At 36.1% G+C, this 22,767-nt stretch overlaps 1 protein-coding gene across 11 annotated transcripts in view; it reads right to left on the reverse strand.

Moving 5' to 3' along the window:
- Positions 1 to 22,767, reverse strand: part of LOC124368806 (nuclear factor 1 X-type-like) — a 551,559-nt gene that overhangs the window by 165,780 nt on the left and 363,012 nt on the right. For all 11 annotated transcript variants that reach the window (XM_046826193.1, XM_046826194.1, XM_046826198.1 and 8 more), the window contains one exon: positions 921 to 1,112. In XM_046826193.1, coding sequence (XP_046682149.1) covers positions 921 to 1,112 — 192 coding nt within the window. The remainder of the gene's footprint in view (positions 1 to 920; positions 1,113 to 22,767) is intronic.

A 22,767-nucleotide genomic window follows, 5' to 3' on the forward strand; every position in this document is an offset into this window, starting at 1 on the left:
CGCAAAACTGAGCCCACATTAAAAACTCAATCCCACGCGAGATACTTAGCTCCAGTTCACCTTCCTTATACTACAGCATTTGGAATCTGACGTTGTCACAGACTTGACTTCTGGAATCTAGAGGGTTCCAGAGCTGTTCATCTGAAGGGATCCAAAATAAGTCGGTGACAAAGAAGCTCAGAATGAACTTTTCAAGCAGTTTCCACTTCAGGGACAACTAGAATACACAATATAGAGTAATCCTAGATGAAGAGGTATCCTCAATGTCTCATCAGGTGCACAGAAGATGCACGTAAGAGGAAGGTGAACTGGTGCTAAAATCGCCATCAACACGACTTTGCCCAGTCTCTACATTTTAGAAACATTTTTGTCTAAATGTGCCCTAACCAGGGGACGTGACATACACGGGTATGAGACTGGAGGCGGAGATAACTACCGTACTGGAAGACACAGAACGGTGGTTTATGACCACTTGCCTTCGCAAGCAGGTGTTCATTTCATCAACAGATTGCCAAATTCTATGAAAAACGCCCAAACGCCCAAGGCGTCAAAAACTCGTCTTAAGCGCTTTCTAGTGCCAAATGCGTTCTACAGCGTTGACGAGTTTCTGGCGTTTAACTGAGAGACCGCCCAATCCGATGACTAACTCCAGCGCTCGAAGTAGGTTGAGATAGGCGAAGGATGAATGAGACTAGAATATATGAAACATGATGTAAGTTTGGACGTAGTGGTAATGTGGTATGAGAGTTTAAGATTTAGATTTAACTATGACGTTTGCAATACAATGTAAAATTGTTACGAGCAATTTAAGATTTGATTTGACATTAACATTGAATCAACACTTCCCACCACATCCGTGTTATGTGGAGAGATACTTGTTACCAATAACAAACTAAAGTGAGTGCAAGGAGGCTCCATACCTTGTCCGCTTGCCGAAGACAGTCGATTCGCCTCATCTTCCCCTTTTGGTCGGGGTTGGAGAGGACGCACATGGCGGGCTTCTTGCCGGTGATACTCAACACGAAGTCTTCTCTACACTCTTGCGTGATATCTTTCCGTAGCTTGCCCAGCAGCCGTGAAGCCCACTTCTGCTTCACCTCAACTTTCTCGTTCTGAAACAGTCCGAGAAGTTCCTGTTAGCGTGTTGCCTTTTAAATTGGATCGTCACCTTTTTCAAGTAACTTTAAGTATAAAAAGGCAGCTTTTCAAAATAGTGAGATGTTCTACATCAAAACAGAAACTACAAGGTGAAAAACAGGTACAAGTGGACTGTCTTCAACTACGCAATAAGTTTCACGAAAGGTCGGTTAACAGTTTTAAGCATAGCAAATACAAATACATATTATTACCAATGTATTTGTTTTACGAAGACATTAATATCAGGAAACAAGACAGTTTGAAAACTCTTAGAAACAACTGTATCAATTAACTTTTTTTAAGTTAAATACTGTATGAACAATATCAATTAGTGTATTTTTACCGAAAAATGTCTTAAAAAAGCAAGTTTTCGATAGTGTGATAAAATAAGTAAAATATAGGTTTTATTTAATATCAGGAAACAAGACAATTTGAAAACTCTTGGAAACAACTGTATCAATTAACTTTTTTTTAAGTTAAATACTGTATGAACAATATCAATTAGTGTATTTTTACCGAAAAATGTCTTAAAAAAGCAAGTTTTCGATAGTGTGATAAAATAAGTGAAATATAGGTTTTATTTAATATCAGGACACAAGACAGTTTGAAAACTCTTGGAAACAACTGTATCAATTAAATTTTTTTTAAGTTAAATACTGTATGAACAATATCAATTAGTGTATTTTTACCGAAAAATGTCTTAAAAAAGCAAGTTTTCGATAGTGTGATAAAATAAGTAAAATATAGGTTTTATTTAATATCAGGACACAAGACAATTTGAAAACTCTTGGAAACAACACTGTATCAATTAAATTTTTTTAAAGTTAAATACTGTATGAACAATATCGTTTAGTGTATTGTTACCGAAAAATGTCTTAAAAAAGCAAGTTTTCGATAGTGTGATAAAATAAGTAAAATATAGGTTTTAGATACTAGAATTTTTTTATATGTTCTGTGTAACCTTAGCTCTAGGACGAGTAACGTCCAATATTTAATTTAGTAGACTATAATTGTCACAAATTGATTCTCAGGTACCATTGTTATAAAACGCTTGCTTTACATTAATTAAGAATTTAATTATTAATTAAATATTCATTCCCTGAATATTAAATAATTAATTATTACTTAAAGATTAATTAATTAATTATTAACTTTCAGCACTAAAAATAAGCATTTTGGATAGGATTTTCTAAACTTAGTTTTTAATATTGTAACTTTCGTGTTTATAAAAAAACATTATATGCACTTTAAAAATCACAAGCAAGTCGGTTTACGTGCCTCTTCCTGAATTTGCATAGATCTCATGGATCCGCCGGATAAATATCTGCCGATTATTTCAACCGTCTGTCAATTGAGGCTTATGCGATGCGACAGTTGAATTGCTGTATAAAGGTTTGACTCTTTCTTACCTATATAAAAATGTATTCTTACCCACTAGAAGAATTCGGTGACAAATTGTGGTAAATAAGGTATACCATTTTTTAAATCTTACTTCTGTTGTTTAGTCTGTTTCGTATTTTCGTGGTTATATGGGTGATTCCTACGAAACGGCTTTAAGGACAATCTTATTTCCCAAGGATGACTTAACGTATAGTATTAGTCAATAGGGGCCGAGATAGTGATACACTCACACACGCACACCTACACACAAGTTGCAGGGGATTAGCAACTCTCTATTAGTTCCCCAATTAGGTAGTTAAGATCGCAACGAGAAGAATGATACAAAACAACGTATGATGATACACTGAGTATTGCTTAGTCATGATGCAAGGCTGGCCTCTGCGCTCGTGAGTGTGGGGTTGCGTGTGTGCGAGGCGACTACTTGGCCCTTTAGCCGCAATCCCTACTCGCTATTACTATAGTGTATTTATCAGGCATCTACGGAAGATAGCAAATTATTCAAGGAGGCCATTGTTCTCACAACATCGGGTGTCAGTCGACACAATCGCGACCAGGGACGGTTATATCGGAGTGCAGGAGCAGGCAGGCGCGTATCTCTGTATTTATTGACTCGCTCGCAAATGCAGTCACAGCCTCTTCCGTGGACAAATTCCCAGAACAATGTCGTAATAAATAAAATCAACACAGGCCGGCAGATCAAGTCGTTTCCTTTCCTCTCCCTGCATTTGTTCGCAAATTGACTACTCCGATCGTGAAGACATCTTTATATCTTCCGTCCGGGGCTAAGCCTTCTCTTTGTTTTCTCATTTAGCTCCGTTCGTTAGAGGAATATTTTGTGTCTGAACACGTTGGCGGAGACGGTATTGGTTATTCAACAACCCACGGCGGTGCCGGTTTCGTCTAAAAAATTAATAATGCAGTGAGGGTGTGAAAATTATTGCCTGACAGTTTAAAATAAAATCAGATTGTATGTCACAAGTGTGTACAGTTATTACTTGGACAAGAATAATAGTGAGATCCAGAGTAAAAAGAAGGATAACTATGACGGTACTAATTGCTACAGTGGGAGATCAGGTTGTAGACTGGTCTCAGCACCTTTCATTAATTACATTCACCTTGTGCTGTATCCTTACTCTATTACAAAATGAACAGTGCTTAATATAGCAGAACTTTCTCCCCTTATATTTTGCTTGAATTAAATTTCATTGCCGTTTCTCCATTGAAAGTTGCGATGTAGATGTGGATACCATTGTTAAAAGCGTTAAGATGCTACAAATCCTTTGTTTAAAGGTCACTGTAGACGATAACGATCTGTAGGCACTCAATATTGCATCTTACATATGCCTATATAGAGATATTACAAAATAAATGCACATATCGAAAAAGCAATGAAAGGTTAAAGTTTGAAAATTAATAAAACATTATAAATTTAGATAAACTGAAATCGCAGATGAATAATTTGGAAATACGTCCATGGCTTTCTTTGATCTACCAAATCCTTAGATGAAGGAATTGAATTATCTTTGGAACTCTTTCGTCAGTGTTTTTGGAACTCTGACCCTTTTCTTGAATGCAGTTGAAAAATGAAACGTCCATATATAAAACTCAGCAGCAGTACTTCAGCAAGTACAGAAACAAGCAGAACCAAAACATAACATTAACTAATCTACCGAGTCAATTGACGTTACAAGTTATTATCTCGGCGTCCTTTTCAAAGATCGGCTTTGAGGTTATGTAGAGCGTGGAAATTGAATGTAGGGAACAGGTAACTGAACTAGTAACTGGATTACAAATTGAGAGTGTTCAATTTGTCTTGGTGCCTTGTTGCAGACAAGGGAGGTGATCGCCTAATGAAGCACAGCGAGGGTCGCGGTGTGGAGACCGATGCTACCATCAGCAACAATAACACTGCCCCTAGTATACCCTGTGACGTGCACAACCCGAGTCAAATATTCTAATCTACCAGAATTTGGACTTTCATTTAATCTGCTATTTAAAAATACCTAATAATAAATACAAGCAGGAGTTATTAAAATTTGAAATATATATTATACCCGGCGTGTTTAAAGATGTCTTTATTATTTTCTCAATTAACACGTACTCTTTAAAATAAACGACTAAAATAAAATATACGTAAAAAGACGGCTATGAATAGCCTTAATGTACTAATTCTTAACCTTTTAAGATAAAAAAGTTCGTTAAGGAAACAATATTTTAATATATTACATGTTATTAAATTATAATGAATGAACAAAAATCTTAAATCGTAAATATATTAAAAATATGTCAATCTCTACAGTTATATATAACTCATGTATACAATACACAATACAACATTTCACACTTTTATCCTCAGCCGTTTGGATTGGTACAGTATGGCCTAATTGCCTACTTTAATGCTTGTCATTTCACGTGGAGGGATCAAAAACCTTTATGTTTGTTGTGGTATTCAGGAATTATTTTTGGCTATGAATTTACGATTAAAAGCATATTTTAAACTCAAAATTGAATGCACCACCTTTAAAAGTCACACTCTTGGGAATAGTCCATCTCATTCACTGGAACAATAATTTCCTGTTGTATAAGGCCTATAGTGTTCACTATGGGCAAGAAAAACAAAGAGAAAAAGAGGATCCGCCACTGTTTAAACGTGATTGCAATCATCTGTAGGGGAAGTAAATACATTGTATGGCTCAAAAAGATGCAATATGCCCATTGAAACATATGCATATAATATTTTTGAGAGACAGTTGAATGTAGTATCAAATATAAAAAGCGCATGAGAGCTGTGGGCTCGCTACATCTTCATTAGTATCGGATAGTCCGGCTTGGAATCGATGGTGAAATCCTGGCATCGTTCTCTGTCGATACATCGAACAGTCTGAACACATTAACTGGGAATAAACCTTTAGCGATAGTCCGGCCTGGAATCGGTGGTGAAATCTTGGCATTGTTCTCTGTCGATACATCGAACACTCTTAGCACATTAACTGGGAATGACCTTTAGCGATAGTCCGGCCTGGAATCGATGGTGAAATCCTGGCATCGTTCTCTGTCGATAAATCGAACACTCTGAGCACATTAACTGGGAATAACCTTTAGCGATAGTCCGGCCTGGAATCGATGGTGAAATCCTGGCATCGTTCTCTGTCGATACATCGAACACTCTTAGCACATTAACTGGGAATAACCTTTAGCGATAGTCCGGCATGAAATCAATGGTGAAATCTTGGCATTGTTCTCTGTCGATACATTGACCATCCTGAGCACATAAAATGGGTATAACCTTAAGGGATAGTCCGGCCTGGAATCGATGGTGAAATCCTGGCATCGTTCTCCGTCGATACATCGATCACTGAAATCGTTCTCTGCCGATACATCGATCACACTGAGCACATTAACTGGGTATAACCTTCAGGGGTAGTTCGCGCCAGAAGCGGGGGTGGGTCCGAGGCAATGAAAAAAATTAATAGCGATGCGTTTTCAGCTTTATTTTGAAGCATCGGCCGCAGAGCTAGGGAAATTAACATTTAAATGACGGGGGTCGAGTGGCTCCCAAGGGACGCCAGGGGGGATAAATCAGGGTAGTAGAGCCCAAGGAGCTAATTTCCCTTTCCGTAACCACTAAACGTCAATCTGTGGCGCGTCCACTTGATTTAGTTCCAGGGAGTGGACCTGCGGGAACCGAGATCTTCGACCTCCCCTCCCGTGTCCCCCCGTCACGGTTCCTTCACAGAGGAACATCGCCCCACAAGTTAACCGATCGGAGTGAGCCTTGCGCCAAGTAGGAGCTTAACACTGATATATAGCAACACTAAGATCCTCATGTTGCCAACTACTGTTCAAATGTGATGCACCCTTTTAGCTTTAAAGTTGTCGGCAATCTTCAAGCGAGGTTATGATGGACTCAAGTCCAGTCTTGTGTAGATTAGTGTTGTTAAGATCTGAATTTCCCTGTTCTTTGGAGAGGCTATAAAACCCACTGTCCAAAAGAATCTGAATACTACAATTGACGTTGAATCCGACTATACAAATTTCCAACACGCTCTACAGGTGTGAGATTTGATAGTCCCAGAACACTTCTCTTATGCTCACTTTCGCATCTAGAACCCTCAAAGCATTGGAAAACCGTGAGATTTGCAGTCAAACACATAATTATACATGTTACAATACAGTGAAAAATCTGAAGAATGTTTTTCGTACTTCCAAGTAAGGAAATTAGGTAAAATACGTGTTCTTTAAATGAGGGGAAAATATTAATAAATTACAGTACGACAACTTATTACTTTATTTTATTTTAAGAAGTTTTCTTCTGGGGAAGAAGACTTTTAGTGTCATTTTAAATTTTCCATAAAGTTTACGATGTTAAGCGCCTGTTGAAAAACGTTAAGTACCAGGAACGAGCTGGTGACGTTTCACTCGGGGTTTACTTTGGGAATTGCAAACTTCCTGTTTGAATGGAAAAGAGAAAGTTCTGAAATGAAAATGAAATGTTTACGCTACATCGTTGCTTCTATTGATGTTTGTTTGGTCTTGGCACACGAACTTATTAATCTTTATTCTCTTCTAAACCATAAGTACTTAGCCATCATTTGGATTTTGTACACTCTATTTAAAAGATAAAAATAAAATTTAAATAGAGGTAATGAATCTTTTATTATTAAAATATACATTTAATTTCAAACAAATTTCGTCCATTTTCATATATGATTGATGTTAAATTAAATTCGGCACTTAAAACAAACGCACTTTTCTCAACAACCAATAAAAAATTAATTAATTTAAGATACAGTAATTAGGTATATTAATACTCTGATAAAAATGGTTATGTACTGTATCTTTTATACATTTTTATCAATATTTGTTCATAAGTCTATTTGATATTGAAGGAAGACACATTACTTCTTCAGTAGTAAACTTAGTATTCTACCAACAATAAAACTAATAAACGTCTTATATATAATTGTATATTATGTTTGGTTCTATTTATATATATTTATAAATACATATTGTAATATTATTATTATATTGCATTAATGTTACTATTATATTAGCGCTTTATACATAAATTGATTAAAAATTTGGTTTTTGTTGTTCTTTTTATTTTTATTAATTCTGCTACCGTACCTGGGTTTTTAGTAAAAATTAAATGTTATGTTAAAACTAATTATGTAAACCAAATAAATAACGATGTTTTGAAAATGATGAAGTAGACTAATAGTATTTACTTCAACATTTTAGTCGTTGTATTACCCGTGACACAATTCACCTTTTTACGAATGAAGTTATTTTCATAGTTGAATCTAGTTTTAGTGAAACATGTTTTAGGGAAAATTGAAATGTTACTAAACCCAGGAGGGGAACGTCAGGCCGGTGTGACGTCACTATTCAGCAGAATTTATATACTTACTAGTGATGCAAAGTTATACTGTGGCTAGTGGATCTGACCCGGCTAAAACTGACTGGCACCATCACCTCCGATAGTGAGGCCTGCAATTATCTTTCACTTCATTAACAGCACATTCTGAGCTGTCGGGGCACAATTAATGTGTGATCAATAAATCCGGATAATAGTGAACGAGATAGAGCCGGCGATAACACGGACAGTTGACACATGAGGTCCCGCCCAAGTCTACGCCGGGGTACTCTGTGTTGCTAGTAGCCAGCGTCAACCTTGGGAATCGCTTGCTCAAGTAAGCCTGGCATATTTCCTCAGGCATTTGTGCCTCAAAGGGTGATTTTTCTGGAGAGGAGTAATTTTATAAATAAAATAAAATTGCTCAGTTTGTATTAAAAATGAATAACTCGACCACTGTTACGATTACTGAATCGTGTCCAGAGAACTCAACATTACACTTATTTAGAAGACAAATATTAATGGAAGCTCAACAGTAGTAGTAATATTGACCTTAGTTTTAGGCTTAGACGGGTGGTAGGTATCATGAATATCTCCGCATCAGTTTCAGTTTACTATCTTTTAACTTACGATGGCTGATATAGCATTCAAAATGTTGATCTTTACTTATGAAGGAGTTGCAACAGAACTGGCTCTGGTATCAACTTATACGTTTGATCTTTCCATTTCTCAGGTTGTTTTTTGGCGAGTTAAAAATAAACAAAACTGTTCCTTGCTTAAATTCTTGTGATATAAGTTCATACATACCGATATCCTCACCAGCTATATTCCCCATATGTTTATTGACTGAAATAAAAAACTTTAACTCTTCAGTTTTGTAAATTAATTTGTATTAATTTGCTAGCAAGCATACATCATATAAAATATGAGCGAAGTTTTGCTGAATACGCTTTCACTTCTAAGCTTCACTCGTATTCCTCGATAATAATCTATAATTAATTCTGCCTACTATTAAATTGGCATTACTACCCGCAATGTGAACACTAACTAAGTCAGGCTTGTCGAAAACTTGCATCTGCAAATCATTTCAATATGAGTGTGCAGTACAACAACTAATGCAATCAAGCGAATCGGATGAGTGGAGAGTATCATGATAGCACACAAACATCTCCCTTGAGGACACCTCTTGTTTTCGTGAAAGGATTTCACGTGGTCGTACTTATCCCGATCACCTGCCATCTTTGTCCTTAAGGAGATACCTCACCCATCTGGCCGCAATCTCCCTAAGTGCAAAATAGTGTAACTTATAATTACCATATTACGGTCCATATAGTTTAATGATTAAGAATAGCTTAGTCACTGAGCCACTAACTCCTTTTCTCTTACAGCAAACAGATCAATCAAGTTTATGAAACCAGTACATATGCTCTGATTTCTTTCCAATTGGACAAGATTATAGTGTAGAAGTAACGGGTAGAATTAAGAGTAGCCGGAGTTGATAATCACTGGAAAAGTTTTGATTCTTCGATAGTGGTCGATTTATGTCATCATTAACAACTACGTTTGATATGACTTGTTCATAGCAATATCATCTGTCTTCTTCACTGGCTTTTATACATGCACATATGTCCTGATATTATTTCATTAATTTTAGGAATAACACAAGAGAGTATAATCTTCAATGTTGTACATATACCTCATACCAGCAAATATTTATTCATTTAATTCACTTTTAATACTTCATCATCAATGTTGTACATTTCTTATCCACTTCAGCACTTTATTTTAAACAATGTATTAAACAATTATGTTAAACCTTTGCGTGTACACATTTTAACAGAAAACTATCTTTCTCATTTATTCTATTTATTGAGTCCTTACGTGAAAACCCTTTTTCTTGCAGATTTGTCCTACAAAATGGTTAGTTTGATTTAGTGTCTTACTTATAGTAATAAATATTTATTCTGTAAAGTTTATTACATTAAATTGTTTGTGCCTTTAAACTCATCCAGTCAACGTTTAGTCTGTATGTAAAGCGTACTTTAAATTTTTAAAAGGTTACTCAGTGCACAATTTAAAGTGCAATGTACAAGCTTTTAACTCTGAAGTACCAAAGACACCATTGCAACTAGCTGATTAAAGCTTTATGTATTGTATGTTCACTAATGTCGCTGTTGCCAACTAAGTAAATCTGGCCCGTTCAATAACGTGTTGGAACTTGTTTGGAGATTTTCATAAACAATTCAGGTACTTTATATAATTTGAAACAGACACGTGAAATCATAGTTAGTGGTATAACAGACAGGTTATTGTATCAGTTTTAGCTAACATGACAATTATGAGAAAGTGAAAACAATGTATGATGTATATTAAATTTTACCTTTAAATTTTTATATATTAAAGGTATTTATATAATATTAAAGGTACCTTTAAATTTTTAATTGAAAAACTTAGAATAACTCAAAATTACTTTTTGCGAATAATTTTAAAAGGGTCAAAAAGGGACAGTTCTTTTCATTTGTTTCAAAATTTGCGTATATTACCTGTTCAGCATATTTTCATTTATAAAGTGCTAAGGATATTTTTTATTAGAAGCGGATATTTTGGTTTGGAATATTTGCATTATGACACAAGATTTAGCCAGCAAATTAACTTTAAATTACCAAAAGTAAACAAGTCATTTTTTCGCCATTCATTTCAGTACTTGGGACCAAAATATTATAACCAGTTATCCAATAGCATTAAATCCAGTGGCAATTTAAATAAATTTTCCAAAAAAGTGTTTGATTGGCTATTGTCTTTGAATGACACAAGTTTTTTAAGTAGTATTCTTAGTTAAAGTATTATAAGGTAGTACGTTTTTCCTTAAAGTGTGTTTTCTATAAAGGTATATTAAATTTGTTCATTTTACAATTTTTATAGTTATATTGTTAGGTAAACAAAAATTGTTAGCAACAATATTTAAATTGTATTGTTATATAGTCATAACAACTGTTTGTCTTCAAGCTTAGACAAAAAATTTAAGTCTATTTGTTTTTTTAGTTTCGAATGTTTTCAGATGCTGCAGAAAACGACATTTTTTCAACTATAATTTTAATGCTAGACTCATAATTTCATTTTTTAAATTCTATTTAAATTACAAATTTGTTTTTTTTCACCTGGCCACAATACTTGGAAAAGTGGCCAGGAAATTTCCAGATGATTTATGTATGTGTATAACTATGTAAAAAATAATTGGAAATAAATCATTATTTCATTATTATTTCATATATTTTATATGAGAGAGTCTATACTTAGTAGTGATGCCCACCCCATACATATAAGGGCTCTGTGACACGGTCAATTAAAGTATCTACATTCTAACTAGTTTGTTCATACAATTCTACTATAATACCTTTCTCTGCCTGTCTGTCAGTTACAAGATTTGCAATAGTCAAATTTAAAAATCCACGCATACTAAAACACATTCAACGTTTGTATTAATGGAAATTAACACATTGAGTGGACATTATTTTATGTTGGAAATTGGATTTTCGGTGTCCACGGGAATCTATAGCACACTGTAGAAACCCCTACATTAGAAAAACGTGTGCCTACAAACAAGAAAGTTATGTCTGAAACACGCTGCTACGCCACCCCCTCGTGCCTGTGGGGTTTTGAACTCTAAACCGCGGTCTGCCATCATCGTGCTGATGCCGGGACATAGTAATAGTGAAAAGAGGTGTTGGAGATACCACTATCCCGACACCCCGAACACGTCTAATTAAAATCAGTATGCAGTGAAAATCTGTGTTAATGGAGCAAACTTAGAAATGAGCTAATCTAAGACCTCCACCAAAGTTCTTAGTTTACTTTTTGAAGTGACGAGTCCTCCGCACGTGATAACGACTACTACCGAGCGGTATCCCTTGTCAACATGATCACAAAAACTCCTCATACAACAGTTCCAGGTGGTCATTTAAATTACATTAAACCTTGTTAGTTATGCCAAATCGAACAAAATACTACAAGTAAGTACTCTTCAATTTGGAAAATGTGCCTTTCGTGTGAACAAGGTATTTTTAATTGTATGGAAAGCCTCTCTATCTCTTCCCTCTGGAGTTGGAGAAGCTATACTCAATGTTAATAGACTGCTCAGAAAGCAAGCTTTCTCATTCACCATTTTTCAATGTCCTCCAACTTTGCAATCCTACATCTTTATTGGATTTCACTTTCCAACGTATAATTGCAAATCACGAAGATGTTAGTTCCTGCCGTCATTTTAGTACAAGGTGAAAGGCAGATCAATATAGTGTAGGATGGAGCAACGACTGCGACTAACAGTAGCAGCATCTACGAACGAGAAGAATAAACGAATCACGAGTACAATGATTCCTTAAGATAGAAAGATGACAGTAGCCTCATCTATAGAAGAGACTGATAGATGCAGCATGTGCAGAGAGAGACCAATACATGAATTTCGAGTACAATGATGAGCAGCATCTGCAGAGAGAGACCAATAAAGGAATTACGAGTACAATGATACCTAAGGTTCGACGAGAGACAGTAGCAGCATCTGCAGAGTGACCAATAAATAAATTACGAATACAATGATTCTTAAAGATAGAAAGATGACAGTAGCCTCATCTATAGAAGAGACTGATAGACTATAGACTAGTGCCCTGATCGCTATGGTTCGGAGAGTGAAAGGTGCAGCATCTACAGAGAGAGCCCATTACGTGAAATACGAGTAAAATGATGCCTAAAGTTCCGCTAGTGACAGTAGCGTCATCTGCAGAGTGACCAATAAATGAATTACGAGTAAAATGATTCTTAAAGATAGAAAGATGACAGTAGCCTCATTTATAGAAGAGACTGATAGATGCAGCATGTGCAGAGACCAATACACGAATTACGATTACAATAATACCTAAGGTTCGACAAGAGACAGTAGCGGCATCTGCAGAGTGACCAATAAATAAATTACGAGTACAATGATTCTTAAAGATAGAAAGATGACAGTAGCCTCATCTATAGAAGAGATTGATAGACTATAGACTAGTACCCTGATCGCTAAGGTTCGGAGAGTGAAAGGTGCAGCATCTGCAGAGAGAGAACAATACATGAATTAAGAGTACAGTGATACCTGAGGTTCGGCGAGTGCCAGGTACAGCATCTGCTGTGAGAGACCAATACATGAATTTCGAGTACAATGATGAGCAGCATCTGCAGAGAGAGACCAATAATTGAATTACGAGTACAGTGATACCTGGTTCGACGAGTGACAGTGGCAAATATACAATGACGAATCAATGAATTACGAGTAGCATGACTCCTAAGAACAGAAAGATGACGGCGAGTAGCAGTAGCCGCGTCTACGGGGCGGGATGACAGTAAATGAGTCGCCGGAAGGAAGGACTGTCTGCTCCCAGCTTCCCGCTCTATTATACTAACTTGTAGGAATCAAAACAACATTTCCGCTTCTGCCACTTTCTTCACCCTCTTCTGGGATTCTGTTTGATTCATTCCATTTATGGCTTTCTGACCTGCACTGTTTTGTTTTATTAACAGGGGATGACTTGTTTATATAAACTAAATTAATTATTTACTTATATTTTTCTGTTCATTGACGTTTAACTTACATTTTGATGTTTAACTTTAGTGAAAAATATAATCTGATGACATTTATTTCTAATAGCATATTTTTGGTTTTTGAATTGTAAAACGTTTAACAGATGCCAAAACTTTGGAAAAATAACGATTTGCTATACCTTTGTATGTTTTTAATTTACCATAAATGATTGAGAGTAGTTTCCTTTAGTAACAAAATTTCACTTGTTTTGAAAATATGGAATACACAGTTGAGAAACTCTATTTTAATAAATTGTGTTTCCTAATGTGTAATTGAAACTTTCCAACCAAGCATTTGTCACGATGTGCGAAGATGTTGAAGACCAGTGATGAAGCTGTGAGCGCGATGCGACCACGTCCACTGCACGCTCTACAAGAGTATAATCTGCCGCAGTGCAACGATGCTTGTTTGTGCATCCATTCATCCAGTTCGAGATTCTATCATCCTACGCTACCTCTCTGCTGGTTATGTATAGGTGTCGTTATGTGTCATAAGAAACTTAAATATTGCAATCTTGCTATGCTTCTGAGCAAATCAACAAGGTAAGCAACTCAATCATACAAAACAATTTTAATTATACAGGGTTCCGATGTGTTTGACATACACGTGTTGGCAGTTTCTACATCAAGTGTTTCGTAGCAAATTTGCCAGTGCTGCATATCTAGCACTGTATTACGCTACAAATTTGTACACAGTAAATCCAGTAACATATTTTGATGTGAAGTATACATTTATTATTGGTGGTTAGTTTATACGCAATTCTTTGCCGTTGAGTGTAGGGCGAAGACTGGTGGATGATATGAATCCACCGATGTGCTTGCTAGCGGCAGACATGCTAGCGAGTTGACCCTGTCATCGGCCGTGAGCTAAGGACGGGCTGCTGTTGGTAGAATGATCAAAGCTCACAGATGTTCCGGATTGAAGCTAGGCACGAATCACCGATGTGCTTGCTAGTGACATAGTTGCTAGCGAGTTGTGGATAGTCTGTGGAAGCAACTGACAACGTGTAAAAATTTACTCTGACATCGGCCGTGAGCTAAGGACGGGCTGCTGTTGGTAGAATGATCAAAGCTCACAGATGTTCCGGATTGCAGCTAAGCACGAATCACCGATGGACCGAGAAAAACGAGGAACAGTTTAATGAGAAGAACGAAGAGCAGGAATCAATGGGTTTCTGAAGACATAATTTAGATGGAAGTGGTAAAACCGGGCCTCGGCTCCACCTCACAAATAACGTCCTCTGTCACCCAATTAGGACTTGGATACACAAATTATCCTGTCCTCACTCAGGACAGTCCTCGTCTTGCTATCTACATATTCTCGCACTGCTGACGCTGCAAAAGGAAACGCCGAGGTCAAACTCAGTGGACTTCTCAAATTTTGAATAACTTTTAAGTATTATTCTATAGGATGTGATTATAAACACAATTTAAATAAACACCCTTTGTTTACAAGCTTGTAGCTTTTATTGTCAGTGACATTTTTTATGTTTTTGAATGTGTCTACGTGGAAATATACTATGTGAGGTGAACTATGGGTTAAATTAAATTATCTTAAGATCTCTGACTATGAGAATTAACATCCTTACGAATTATAGGATTATTACAGAAATTACTCTGTATGTCCTTTACTCTACACATTTTAAACATATAGCTATTTATGTACTATATTTTTCAATTCACTTTTTTTTTAAATTTGGAATAATTTTCAATCGTTTTCTTAAAATTAGTAAAATATATAAATTTTGTAAAGAAATTATCGAAGATAACAAAATCATTTTTGTAAATAGTTCTGTTGTTGTTACGAAATAATAACACGTTTATTTATTCAATTTCCTCTGTTTCCAAATTCAATCTGCCAAGATTAATATTGATATCAACATTAAAAACGTATGAAAACTTATTAGAGTGATTTCTAAAATAAAATAAATGCACGATTACAAAAGTTAAGTGTAAAAATTGTCAAACAAAATTAACTGTACTGCAGTACTTTTATATTTGTCGTATTTTACAAGGAAGTATGACTTATAAGAGTTGTTATAAATGTCGCTTCAGTATCTTCGGAAAGTAACACATGTCCTTTTTATTCATTCATAATGAACATTCAGGAAATAGATACTTTTCAATACATAAGAGGCCATATAAATAATTACGAATCCGCAAAAACAGGTGACAATACCATCTCAAACCTGGTTCATAGATCGAAATATATGGATGTGACTGCTATTTGGATATTTGGACTGACGATACTAACTTTAGTTTTCGATCGTGTTCATGGATTTTGTCGTCGAATGAGTCTTACAAAGCCTGAGCATCTCGTGGTACGCCGCGGCTCATGATAAAAGCGACCATTGAGGTATCATGTAAACACGATATAAAATGTTGTGATGGTCGGTATCGCGTGACAGAAGTGTGCCGGGCCCAGGCTAGCCGTCAGGCCTGAGCAAGGCGGCCACATTCCCTGTCCATGCGGGTAATCAGTATAAAAGCGGATCGGCCGCGGCCACGGCCGACCAGTGACTACCGCCGACGCGACCACAGCGACCAGGACCCCCTCCTATCCAGCAATAATAGACTCGCTAAGGTAAATCCATTTTAGCGGAACGCCCAGCCGAGGAAAGATATATTTACGGGCGGTGAGTTAATGGAATTTATTTACAGACGGAACAAACGAAGTAAACAAGCCCGGTGTGCGGTGACCTCGATATCAAGCTCTAGCGACGATAGCCAGTCTGAGATATGAGTGTATAAATAATACTAAGGATTTTTTGTTCACTTGGGACACACTGGCTGAGTGAACTTCTTAATCGTATAAGGAATTATGTGCGGCTACCGGTCAAATTCCTTTAGTTGCCTCCAAATCTAAATCATTGTTTCTATAAGGGTATTCAACGACAAAACAGTTACTTTCATATACTATTCTACATTGTTAACGATTACTAAGAACTCAGTTTCACGGCCGTTATCAGTGAAACTATCCACGTCTTATCGCTTATACAGATAACGGGCTTGCAACTGTTCAGCCGGGCTTGAAACTCTTCTCCGATAGAAACTCATCTATTTAATAGCTCTCTCAGGTATTTGAGATCAAACAATCTAGAACTTTATGCTGTTACGTTATAGTTACTATCTGGAGAAATGTTTTTCATTCGTCGCCATTACTGCCGAAGCCCGCACTGATGTGGGGAAGCACTCATGTCAGATCTTTCGGAAACTAGACATACTTTCTAATTTTACAAGCAATCACAGATTTTAAGAATTGCAGTCATCTAAGCAGTTCTTCCTGCACGGAATTTCTCAGAACGAAGAGATCTTTGTAGATTTCACCTTAGCACATCTGCCGGTTATGAAAATTATAATTATGCTTCACCTCGACATCAATTTTAACTTCAACAAGTGAAATGATGATGTTCATAAGAATTTCAGGATATTTACGATGTCATAAATTCTGTCTACTTAACTTGCGTGTGGGATTCAGGCGATTTCAAGGGATTCTAGTACTGGTCGTATCATCCCTTTCTACTAATTTACATCCTTTCCACTTATGTTCCTGCATATTTCTGGTAATGTAGTTCTTTTATATACACAATACCAGAGTAGTGGAGGAAAAGTGCATTGTTCCAACTGCACCCTCTAGTTGCGATTTGGTTTAAGTAATTTCATATTTGTTTTCAATTATATAAACTGTGGAAGTTAATTTATTCTTTGTATTTTATCCGCACTAAAGTATTGCAGATACGTATGGAATTTTATCGAACTTAATAAAGCTATACCCATATCTGTGGCATTACGTGTTCCCTTTCAATATTCAATTACTCTATCAACAATAATAACACTGGCCTTTGAAATTCGTCAAGGGGTTTATCAATTAGGTGTCCGAGGTGAGCAACAACACGTGTGACTGTTCCATGGATTAGTGTAACCTCTCAATGATCCTGTTTATGTAAGCAGCCTACTTGCACGACAATTCAAGGACGATCAGAAATCACTTCTAAACCTGATCTGTAAAAAATACAGTGTTTACGAAACCTAACTTTGCCTATAAATATACGTTATTTTTAACTTGGCTGTTTTAAATTGATGCAATCGGCTTTTTGTTAGATAGTCTTTTCTCCTGAAGACAGACATTATGATCATTTAATTAAAAAAACGAATTATTTAAATGTGACCAATCCTCTATTCGCCAGTATAGGCCGGTTTCTATCTTCCAACAATAAGTACATTTTTAACGATTGGACTTCACCAGACTTTTTTATGGGTCTCGTATAACATAAATGAATATCATCAACCCAGTTTGGATTCCTTAAAGATAAATCTACTTGGGGTACCACAGCGGATTTTTTTGCGGATAACTGTTTCTACCCTGGTTACTGGCAATTGTGTGTCTGGTGGTATCTTCTGTGATGTAAGCAGAGCTTTTGACACCGTGTACCACGATTGTCTTTTGGATAAGCTTGGGTTTTATGGTGTCAGGTAATGCTCTGCAGTGGTTCCGCTCCTATCTTTATGACCGTTTCCAATGTGTTCAAGTTATTAACAGCCATGGAAGATAAACTTCTAATGTCTTGTCCATATATAGTACATCAGTGCTATATTCTTGGACCCCTTTTATTCCTCTTGTATGTGAACAATCTTAGCCTGCACATAAATGGTCGCATCGTCCCATATGCAGATAACACCAGTGTTGTTTTTAGGATAAATCACCCGTATCCTTTGCAAGTGAAATATCGCCATCATTGAGAGGCATAAGGAATTGATTTTCAAATAATAACTGGAATCTCAATTCTGAAAAACCTTTCGTTCGCAGCGGGAGCAGTCTGAAGCAATTGCGATGGTTGAGAGTGAGTTGATCAAGACATCTTAAACTGTGGGTTTTTTTTGTGGTCACATGGATTCTTCATTGAATTGGTAACTCCACATTGATAGTCTTTGTTATAAATTAGGATTAGTATTTTTGCTCCGAGATACCTTGCACCCTTTTGGAATCGCATGTATTCAAGTCTGTATATCAGGGTTATCTTGTATCTTTGGTGTCGCACGGTCTGCTGTTCTGGGGTACGGCGTCGGTTGGAAACATGGAGAGTTTTTAAACTGCAGAAGAAAGCTGTGAGGTTGATATGTGGATTGAGACACAGAGACAGTTGTCGGGAGGTGTTCCACAACAAATGTCTTTTACCTTTACCATCTACTTTGTATGCTTGTATACCTTCAGACACTTGCACAATTTTCCAGTCCATAAACTTTCGTATCCAACCAGACATAAGGATCTTCTCGTCATACCAAGTCATAACACCAGCATCTTTAGGAAATCCATTGCTTTCCTCGGTCTAAAATATATTATAATAATTATATTACTCTTACACATATATTACATTACTATTAAACTTCAATTTCTAACCATGTCTGAAGCTATCAGCGAAACTAGAACAACACTTCAAACCTGTGATCTGACGGGAGTGTTGTGATGTGCCGTACCTGTATAGCGCTGTTGAACTTCATTTCGAGAATTTGGGAACTTCCTGAAATGTGACTGACGCACCAATTCGGCGCATGATGTCCACTGACATATTGATTCCCCTCCCTTTTGTTACTTAAGGGTAGAAAACCCCAAACCCAGATATCACGCTTCACCTTTCTCACTCAAAATTATATTATCATTTGACTAACGAGAACTGGGATGACGTTGGTCAAAGAGTGGTATCCAAGAAAGGAAATTGTCCAAGGGAACGATAATATGTCCTTTTAATATCAAAGACACGGCAAACGAATCGAACCTCGGATGCTGCCTGCGTACGAGTCAAGTCAAACCTCTGGAGTCAAATTGTTGTATAAAACTAGGAGACTTAGGATGGCACCGTGGTGTCCACATGAAACCCAATTACTGAGGAATTCGCATACTGACGAGACTGCACACTAACCCTGACAGAACCTGATGGACTCTCCTTGTCCTGTCCAGGTCACTGTATCTACATACCGTACCGGCTATCTGCTGCTACCGGTACATTAGAGTGGTGTTCGATCGGGTAAATACCTTTACCGGTCACCGGTCTTTCAGATTCCTTTCCTAACGACGTAGAAATATTTTGCCATTTCACGAGTAATTACATGCAATTGATCGTAGTATTTGGGGGCATATTGTACTCGGGCCCACAAAAAAGCGGCTGCAGACTGAATATGTAATCTTAACAGCATGTATATGAGGGATGACTGAAGGGACTGCAACATTTTAAAATTGTATTCAAAAATTGTAATTCATTTTTTATTATTTATTCATTAACGAATTAAAGAAATTACATATTTTAAGTAAATAATGTTTTTAAATATTACATGGTTAATAAAGTATTAGTGTTCAAGGAAATCGATTTTGATTTGTACATTTCTTATATTAGACCATACATTTCACATTTGTGTTTCTAGACCTTCATTTAGATTCTACATCTCGAATTTTTATTTTACAATCGTTTCCATATGTACGATCATAACGTTTTTCTATGTTTATTTAAAGGTAATAACAATTTCGTCAAAGGGATCTCTGGTCATGGATTAAATGTATTGTTTTTAGTTCTCCATTTTATTTAAAGTTGGACGTTCACGTACTGATTTGTGAAACACAATTAGTGAGCATATCCATCGCCCATATTCAGTACACGTATTTAGTTCATTATTGGCAACGGATGATTTCAAGGGATAACATTCGTCTTCGTAGTAAAAATTGACAAAATATGAAATTTATAGTGATTCATAACCCTAAATTATTGAAAGTGAGATATGAAAATGATCATGAATACACGAAAGTCAAAGATTACGACAGTACTACTTGATGATGTCAGGACACAAGGGTAAACTCGAGGCCTAAGCACCACAAACAGAAGCAGTTCAAACGAAAACCGTAACGGAACACAATAGATTATCGGGTATATGTTTTTGTTTTCAGTATGTACTTTTTTATTGTCGCCTTTGGTTTTGGTTTATTTATCGACGTATATTTTTGAATAGTTTATTTTCTTGCATTCTTGCTTCTGAAGTAGATGTAAGACATATATTCTCGAAACTTCGTATTTCAGTTGTAATAACATAATGAAGCGGGCGTCTGCGATCCTGTGGTCAAATAATACGCGTGACGATAACGTCACCCATGCAGAAACCACTTCAGGACTATTTTTGGCCAAACAGGAATCGAGTTCTAAAATAGAGTGGAGGTCGTCATAACGGGTATGTTTGTAGGCAGTAGCCGTAATGACTAGAATGAGAAACCTATAACGATGTTGTGGGTGGGTGGGGGTGGAGAGGGGGTGCGGTCGCCGGTTGCTGGTTGGAGAGCGAACCGGTGCCAACACATAAAACACAATGGACGACCAATAAAAGTGTGAAATTAGAAACACATATTGAGTAATTAGGTACTTAATAATGGTTTATGGCGCAGGGTCCAGCAAATAGTGACGCGGGCCTAATGGATGTAATTAAAATTGAGAGGGAGGAGAGGTTACTTAGCAAGACCGTGGAGTCACTCATAAATGAGGCTGTACTTTCCAAGATATTGTGCCAAATAGGCACTTACACTCACTAAACGATTAGTTCCACACGTCAAGTCAGACGACAATAGAATGCTGCCTGTAGTTAATCTGTACTAATCAGGACGTATATAGAATAATAAAAAACGTGTCTATTAATAGGAAATGTTGCTTAATATTATTGAGACTTTGTTTTGTGTTAGTAAATATGGATAAAACTAAAGACCTTAATATGTATAATTAATCTGCTCTGTTGTAACCATATTCCGAGTACTTTATTTAAGACAATGAAAACCAACAATTAATGCACAACGCGATCTCAATGGTTATCTCTTTGTCCCTTTTTTATGTATTTGTCTTACATCTAAACTGATAAGAACTTGTTTTCACTGATCCTTATACGCAAAACTAGCTTGGATTTGTCACAATGGATACATTTTTAACAGTTTTATTTTTAAAGAAAATCATTGGCGTTTTGTGACCGTATTGCTTCATAAGCATGTCATTATCGACAAAATTACAGACCTTCAGATTTATCATTGTGATTAAAAGCTTATAAAATATCTTATATTAAGTTTACTAATGTGGTCAACCTGGAGTCTGTTATGTTTTAAATATTAACTACTAGTATCGTTTCCACAACTTAGTTAAAAAAATTTACGTAACATCGTTTAAGTAAAAAGTTAACAGAAAAACTGTGTTTAAAATAATATAGTTAGTCAAAACGTAAATTGGGGTATTGAAGTGAAAACTATATTTCGCCCGGTTGGAAGCATTAAAATATATTAGACAGGATAAAAATTAAGGAAATTAAATTTGCGACAATGAATTAAGGGTTTTAAAATCGAATTTTAGTGTTCTCCCCAATTTTACAATTTCAAACGTTACTAAACATAACATCTTACCTGCTTAGTATAAATTTGCAATTGCACATACTTAATTTAAATAAAAACTGACAGGCTCGTGGACAAAAATAAAATTAGGTTTAACCCGTGAATCCTTTTAGATACCATTCGTATTTTTGTTTCCATTCCTCCTCTAGCTGTAAACGCATCGCCGCACACGGTTTGTGTTGCCTAAGTTGGCTTATGGTACAATTTTAAACAAAATCAAAATTTAAACTTTTAACGAATATTTATATGCAGCTTTAGTCGATGGAATTAAAAACAATTTAATACTGAAAGACAACCGGTAAAAATAGGTGTAAAATAAATATATTTCTCAGAAAATCCTTCCAAACTGAAAAATGCAATAAGACGTACGTTATCTACCTAATATCATGCCTATTTCCTTGAAATCAGATCGTTCTTACGGTTTAATTTTCATATTAGTCTATATAATTAAAATTCTCTTTTCTAACTTTGGAACTAGAACTGTTTAAACAAATGCTGTTGTATGATGTAACGATGACTAATAAAAAATTTCAATATTGAAACAGATTTAAGGAAATGTTTTTTACGAAGTGTACATTAACTGTATGAAGTATTGAAATACGAAGTAATATAATCGGTGTATTAAACTTGCGTTCCACGCAGTGTCCTAGTAATTATTAGTGGAGGATATCCAACGAAGAGGTACACGCTTTTCATTTTATATTGGTACCTCGCTCAACCCTCTCCCCCATCACGCAGATCTTAGTAGAACTTCTAGTTTATACATTAATATACAAGATGGCGGTTGAACGGGTTGCAAAACATTTTATTTCAAAAAGTTATTATTTGTTCGGTTCCTTGTCTGTATGTCACATACAAA

The sequence above is a fragment of the Homalodisca vitripennis genome, chromosome X, assembly GCF_021130785.1.
Source record: "Homalodisca vitripennis isolate AUS2020 chromosome X, UT_GWSS_2.1, whole genome shotgun sequence".
Classification (NCBI taxonomy): domain Eukaryota; kingdom Metazoa; phylum Arthropoda; class Insecta; order Hemiptera; family Cicadellidae; genus Homalodisca; species Homalodisca vitripennis.